General features: G+C 55.3%; 1 protein-coding gene across 1 annotated transcript; it reads left to right on the forward strand.

Moving 5' to 3' along the window:
- Window positions 1-725: 725 nt before the first annotated feature.
- Window positions 726-6,484, forward strand: HOXA3 (homeobox A3). The gene is made up of 3 exons (XM_055142348.1): window positions 726-737; window positions 3,568-4,210; window positions 5,572-6,484. Exons 2-3 carry the CDS (start codon window positions 3,688-3,690, stop codon window positions 6,375-6,377), a joined length of 1,329 nt encoding a protein of 442 aa, XP_054998323.1. The 5' UTR covers window positions 726-737; window positions 3,568-3,687; the 3' UTR covers window positions 6,378-6,484.
- The last annotated feature ends 1,064 nt before the right edge of the window (window positions 6,485-7,548 follow it).

The raw sequence follows: 7,548 nt of genomic DNA on the forward strand, positions 1-7,548 counted from the left end.
AACTGCAAATGTCCAGGCTGGACAGTTGCGTGGTTTCAGAAATCCATTCCTAAGAAATAGAGGCCGGTCCAGAGCCCCTTTGTGAGAGCCGATTGTCCTCATTAGCATAATTTTCCTGGACTTCAGAGACGCCTCGGAGCGAGCAGAGGGAGGGCGGGCTGATCTGGGGGGTGCCCTCCTCCCGCCCCGCCGTCGAGCTCCCCCTCTCGCTCGGGTCCCTCCCCTCCCCTCGGCCCCATCCCCCGCGGCCGGCCCGCGCTTCCCCGGCCGCCTCGGCCTCCCGCCCCCAGCAACCCCCCCAGCCCCCCGTCACCGCACCCCCGACCAGACGCGGCTCCGCGTGTAATATTCATAAGAAACATACCCAAGTCGGTGCCACTAGCCCAGGCAGCGCCCCGCGCCGCGCCAGCGCTTATCTCCGGGCCGCGGCTGCTGCCCCCGGGAAGGGCAGGGGGCGGGGGTGTGGGGGAGGGGAGGGTGGGTGGGGTGGGTGGGAGGGGGGGTCCCAGCCGCCCCAGTCCGCCCTGGGCGAGCCGCGCCGGAGCAGCGAGGCGGCCACGCTCCGCGCCGCGGCGTCCGGGCCTCGGGCTGTCCCTCCCGCCCGCCGTGGCGGCCGATGCTGAGGGTCGGTGGCCAGCCCGCGCCGAGGGGACCCGGCCGGGCGGCCGAGCCGGGCCGGGGGCCGCAGGCCGAGGCCGAGCCCGCGGCAGCGCTCGCGGCGCCCCGGAGAAGTTAAGGTAAGCGGGGCCGCCGGCGGCCGCGCGGGCGCTGAATGGCGGAGTGAACGTCTGGGTGATTTATGGCCGCAGACTTAAATCTCGGTTCAAGAAGAGTTCACAAGCCGGAGCTTCCTCCCGGCAGTGACTGATACCCTTACACTTCGAGTTCAGGCCGCGCTCCATCCCCGCCCCCACCCGCCCGCGCCCCCGGCCCCGCCGCAACTTTTCGGGGGGTTGGGGAGGGAGGGAGGGAGGCGGCGGGCCGCCGGGGGCTCCGGCCGAAGTTCCCGCAGAAACTCGGGGTGCGGGCAGGCCGAGGAAGGGGCGGGAGTGGGAAGAGGGAGCGGCTTCTGAAGGCAGGAGGTTCAGTTTGGGCTGATCTTCCAGAGAGACAATGGGGCTTGCTTCCTGCTCTCAGTTTAGCCTTCCAAGCCCTCAGCCCAATAACCTGGGGGGTATTGTCCAGAGACAGTTCTTTCCCGGGGACTCCCGTGTCCTCAGCCCTGGGCTTGGGTTGGGGCTGGGGGTAGGGTTGTTGCAAAGCAAAGTTTCCTGGCTGGCAAACCTCCAACTTCTTTACTGGATCGCAAACTTTGGGGGCTGAGTTTGGGGGTGTGGGTGTGAGGGGGAACCAGGTGTTTGTCTCTTGACCTCAAACAATAGGAAAGACATTGGTGTAATTTCGGAGGTGAATTCTGATTGTAAATTTATGGTGGTGGTTGCATGCACTGTGATTTGAAAAGATAATTTTTGTTATTTTACAAGACAAATGCGCAACTTGATGAAAAGACTTAAGTAAGCAGGCCTTGTAGCTTGTGATAATGGATTAGCTAGTCACTTGAAATATTGCACGCTCAGAATCAACTTAATTTTGTTTTATCTAATATCTTGCTGTTCAAGTGTCTGGAGTAATTTTCTTAACCTGATGTTTTATTTTACACAACCTTAGTATCTTAAAATTTTATAATAGCAGACATTAACACTGCCAAATGTAATAGGAACAGTTTTCAGTGAAAGAACAGGAAACAAACATTATTGGGATACAGTTTTAAATTGGTATTCAGTTTGTTTAATCTTTATTTACTTTTGAACATGGTATCTGTGGTTTCCTATCTATTTCCAAAGGAGAAACAATACTCCAGGGCTCGAGATCACACACAATAACTCCGGATAAGGGACGCTGTAATTTTTAATTGAGGTTCTGGAAAATTAATTGTGCCTGTTTTCCAGATGTTGGTCTGATTGTTGGTTTAATGAAATCCAAAGGATCCTGTTATTAACAACAAAATTATGATCACCCACTGGTAGATGTTTATTTCATTATTTTTTCTTAATTAACAAAGTATCTGTTATTTGTGGAATATGTCAATAACTCTAGGACTCAAATACACAGAATTGGGTCTTTAGTGTAAATTATTTTCTTCATGAATTTGTCATTATGCATTTTAAATGGTCAGAGAGACTAGCATCTGTGTGTGTATGTGTGTGTTTGTGTGTGTTCAATAGACTCACATGGAACTTTTCAGGACAGAATCTCAGGCTGACTATACCAAAGTTGAAAACAAACAAAATTTACAAGTTTCACTTCCACAAACTACAGTGTGAATAAAGAGTTGAGAAGGATTTCAATTGCTTTTTAGATTTCTAGGGTTGCCCTTTTGATGTTTCTGAAGCAGGTAAATAGACCAAGTAACAAATATCGACAATAGCAACAGCACACAAAGATCAGGGAACTCGGGCAGGATTTTATGGTTTGTGCTTCCATCCCTCGTCCGGAGCCAAATGACCCCCATACATCAAATTACATAGCAGTTTCTAAGACAGAACCTATTATCGTTAAGTTGGAAGGAGAGTTCAAGCCGTGGTCATGGAGATGAACGCTGGTTTTTCAGGTTCCTGGTGGGTTGTTTTTTTTCTCTAATCCATCATGTTTTAACAGGTAGAATTTGATAGTTGCCCTGAATAACAGCACCTCAGAAAGTCCAAAGCAGGAGGGTCTGGGGACCTTCTATAACTAGGGAAAAGAGGTGGGAGTGGCTTGCTGGGACATGCCTGAGAAATAGGGAGAGGAAAGCAGGAAAGAGTTGTCCAAGGCTGGAGTTGTGACTTGCTGGAGGTGGTGGTGTTGTTGGTTCTGCGCAAAGTTTTCTTCCACAAGAGGCTTCTTTGGAGGTGGTGGCTCATATTCTTGCACGAGGCTGGACTAACTGCTTGCCCAGCTCAGCCACTGAAATTCAGCAGAGCCAGTGGGCCAATTGCCCAGAACGTCCCTTGCCCACCTTTTGCGAATGCTGGTAGATCCAAGAAGGCTGGCTGGGAAGCCCCCACCTGTCAGGCTCTTTTGGCAAATGTGAGCCCTAAAACGAAGGTTGGATGAATAGAAATGGGCGACCCAAACTCCTCATTGCCTCCTCTCCGCTTGCCCAAGTCCGAGGGGTGGGGTGGGGATGAGTCGCGACGTTCTCTTGGACCAAGGAGTGGAGATGCAGGGTCACCCCAAGTACCTTTATCCTTGGAAAAGAGGGATCCTAACCCTGTTCCTTTCTAGCCCATCAGGCTTTTCTCCTTTTGGACCCCAGCTCCTGGGACCCGGATTTCGCGTCTTCCCTCCCTCTTCTCCTCTCTCCCCGGAAAACCCCCCAACTCCAGACGCAAGTTAAGCAAATATTTGTAGCTGCCAGTAAATTCCAGCAGCTTTTTATAGCGCGGCTCTCTGCGCCCGGGGCCAAGTCGTGCTGCTAAATATTGCTGACCACTTTTTCTTTTATGGCTTTCATGTCACTTAGCTATTGAGAGTAAGATGGATTTGCGCGGAGCCCTCACGGCGCTGCGATTCTCGCCCCCCCAGGTCTGCGCGGGGCGGCCATTGGCGGCGGAGCGTCACGTGACCGCGGGGGCGTGCCAATGTGCGCCCTCACGGGTGTCAAGCCCCTGTCAGAGTGTGCGATCAAGATCTCGAAACTACGCGATGCAAAAAGCGACCTACTACGACAGCTCGGCGATCTACGGTGGCTACCCTTACCAGGCAGCCAACGGGTTCGCTTATAATGCCAACCAGCAGCCGTACCCCGCGTCCGCGGCCCTGGGCGCCGACGGCGAGTACCACCGACCGGCCTGCTCGCTTCAGTCCCCCAGCGCGGGGGGCCATCCCAAGGCGCACGAGCTGAGCGAAGCGTGTCTTCGTACCCTGAGCGGCCCGCCCAGCCAGCCCCCGGGTCTGGGCGAGCCTCCCCTGGCCCCTCCGCCGCCCCAAGCCGCTCCCCCTGCCCCGCAGCAGCCTCAGCCCCCGCCACAGCCCCCAGCGCCCGCCGCAGCTGTGCCCCCGACTCCCTCTTCCGTGTCCCCACCTCAGAATGCCAGCAACAATCCCGCCCCGGCCAGCGCCGCCAAGAGCCCGCTGCTCAACTCGCCCACCGTGGCCAAACAAATCTTCCCTTGGATGAAAGAGTCCCGGCAAAACACAAAGCAGAAAACCAGCGGCTCCAGCTCAGGTAAAGGGGTGCCTTCTGGAGGAGGGTCCCCTGACTGGGCGCCTGCCACCCCACCCCCCTTCCAAGCCACCACAGTCCGGTCTGCAAGAGCTGGGATGTGCTCAAGAATCAGCTGTGTGCCTACACCCTTCTTCCCATAAAGCTCTCCAGACCTTTGCAGCTAGGGAAGTAGCAGTCTCTGTGTGCCCAGGAGCTCCTAGAGGGAGCTCTGAGGGGCAGGGGTCTCACTGGACCCCTCCCAGAGCAAGTGGGGCCTAGCACATCTGGAACCTCTTATGTGGCACCCTGGAAGTTGGGGTCTTTGAACAGAGCAAACTTGGACTCCACTCTTTTCCCACATAGCTTCTCACTTCTAAGCAAATAGTAGGCCCCAACAACTCCCCTAAAATATGGCAGCATAAAAACAGGCCTCATTACCCTTGAACTCATAATCAGTGCTTTGCCTATCACCAGAGCCCACTTTGAATCTCTGCTCCAGCAGATGAAGGGACCCACCCACCTTGACTCTGGGAAGGCCCTACTCAGACTTAGCGCCAGGAAGACCGCCTGGGGCTTCCTGGGGGAAGGGATGTGAACTTGTCATCCTAATAGGAACCACATGGGCCTCCTGGAACTGGGCTCCTGGGGAGAAGCACCAGGTTCTCAGCAGTTCCACATCCTGCTACCTTGGCCCTGGCCTTCTTCAAGTGTTCCAGTGCTCTGCTCTGAGTCTGGGTTACTGGGCACTCCCAGGAGCCAGGATTTGGGGGGCCAGAGTGACCATAAGGGTATAAGATTGGTGACTAAAGCTGGGGCAGGCTGCAACATGACCTGGAAAACTTCGCCCTGGCTTCAAGCATCATTGGCCTGATCCCCCATCCCACCCCATGGCTACTTTCAAGGGGTTCTGTTCCTTTGGGCAGAAAAGGCCTTGGAGACTGGAGCTTCTGTCCCCCATCTCTCCAGGGCAGAATAAATAAATAACCAATGAGGGCAATTGCCCAGTTATCCAGTGATGAGCAAAGGACTTTTTGAAAGCTTCTGGAAAGGGAGTGAGTTGTCCACCAGGAGCTGGTAGACTGGGATGCCTCAAAGTGCAAAAGGACAGGAAATATAAAGCAGGAAGGCCAGCTGGCTGAGGACGCTTCTCTTCTGCTGGGTCCCCAACAGAGAAGCCTGGGCCTTGCCCCCTGACTGAATTTCAGGGACTGGTAAGAGCTCTCTCCCCACCACTACAGCAGGCAGGCTCACCGCCTTCCACCTCCTCCACTGGGCCAGCCCAGTTCTCTGGGGCCTGCAGGAAGGAGGGGCCTGGCGGGGGTCGGGGCTGGGCGGGGCTGGGGCGCTCCTTGACGCCTCTCTTCCTCTCTCTGTGCCTGTAGGGGAGAGCTGCGCGGGCGACAAGAGCCCGCCGGGGCAGGCGTCGTCGAAGCGGGCGCGCACGGCCTACACGAGCGCGCAGCTGGTGGAGCTGGAGAAGGAGTTCCACTTCAACCGCTACCTGTGCCGGCCGCGCCGTGTGGAGATGGCCAACCTGCTGAACCTGACCGAGCGCCAGATCAAGATCTGGTTCCAGAACCGCCGCATGAAGTACAAGAAGGATCAGAAGGGCAAGGGCGTGCTGACGTCGTCGGGGGGCCAGTCCCCGAGTCGCAGCCCCGTGCCCCCCGGCGCTGGCGGTTATCTGAACTCCATGCATTCTCTGGTCAACAGCGTCCCCTATGAGCCCCAGTCGCCCCCACCTTTCTCCAAGCCCCCCCAGGGCGCCTACGGGCTGCCCCCAGCCTCTTATCCAGCACCCCTGCCCAGCTGCGCGCCCCCGCCGCCCCCGCAGAAGCGCTACACGGCTGCAGGCGCGGGCGCCGGGGGCACACCCGACTACGACCCGCACGCGCATGGCCTGCAGGGCAACGGCAGCTATGGGACCCCACACTTACAGGGAAGCCCCGTCTTCGTGGGGGGCAGCTATGTGGAGCCCATGAGCAACTCTGGGCCGGCCCTCTTTGGCCTAACGCATCTCCCGCACGCCGCCTCGGCCGCCATGGACTACGGGGGTGCAGGCCCGCTGGGCAGCGGCCACCATCACGGGCCTGGGCCAGGGGAGCCGCACCCCACCTACACGGACCTTACCGCCCACCATCCTTCTCAGGGAAGAATTCAGGAAGCCCCCAAACTCACCCACCTGTGATGGTGGGCTGGGGCTGCGCGCCAGGAGAGTACCCCCCACCTCCACCCCTTTCTCCTTCTATGCTTGTTTTTGTTTTGTTTTGTTTAAGGTTGCTCCAGCCCCTCCCTTTTCTCTCTCCTCCAGACCCCCTTAAGCACCCCCCTCCCGTTTTGTTTTATTTGGTAACGCTTTTTTTTTTTAATAGTTTATGTGACGTAGCAATCTTGGTTGCTGGAATGGCTGTCAGTATCTGTAGCGATATTTATCTCCTTCCGCCCCTCGCTCGGCCCCGCTGGCCCTGCACCCTTTTACCTTTCTACTCTTTGATCAGAAACAGGGTATATGAACAAATTTTCTAGCCGAGTTCTTCAATGTGAATTTGTTCGTACGTTATGGCTCCCGAGGGGAAGCGATTTTTTTTTTAAACTTTTAGTTTTTTTTTAATTGCACTTCTTGTAAAGAGCGAGAAAAAAATCAAAGGCGCTTTGAAACAGGGGTTCCCTGTGCAAGGATGACTAAGTGTACGTCTTTCCGTGTGTGTATGCTGGTGAACAGTCAGATTTATTTATATTTTTTTGCAAGCATTGAGTAATCTAAGTTTTAAATATTATTTATCCCCATCCGTTCGTATTTATATTAAAGAAATTCTGTACCCTGATATTGTTCAGAAGGTTTCTTGGGCCTTTTGTTCAATGGTGTATTGGCGTACATAGAAAAAAATTTATTTGAAAGGGAAGTATAATTCCTTTATAAAAAACGGTAATGATGCAATAATATCAGAGAGGATCCCGCTTTTGATTTAGGTTTGTGACATCCGGCGAAACCGAAAAAAAAATCTGTAAAGGCGAAAAAAAAATGCTAGATTTGTTTTGAGAGTTCTACATTCCTTGCTGCTCACATTCTGAGAAACAAAACAAAAAAAAATAAAGTTTTTATTCTGAATAATATCCGCGTGTAGAAGGGGTTCTTTGGCCGAAGATGGGGCGCGCAGATCCTGCGGTGGCGAGCGGGCCGAGCAGGCCGCAGCGGCGCTCCGGCTCTGCGGCAGGGCCTGGCCGGGCACCGGGAGAGCGAGCGCGGCGAGGTCTGGGCAAGCGGCCGAGCCCGGGGCGGCAACGGCTCTGCAAACACCGAGCTGCCAGCCCGCGGCGCGGCCTGGCTCCCAGCTGCCACGGAAGCCAGCCACTAGCGC

Source organism: Sorex araneus, chromosome 1, assembly GCF_027595985.1.
Source record: "Sorex araneus isolate mSorAra2 chromosome 1, mSorAra2.pri, whole genome shotgun sequence".
In the NCBI taxonomy this organism is placed as follows: Eukaryota; Metazoa; Chordata; class Mammalia; order Eulipotyphla; family Soricidae; genus Sorex; species Sorex araneus.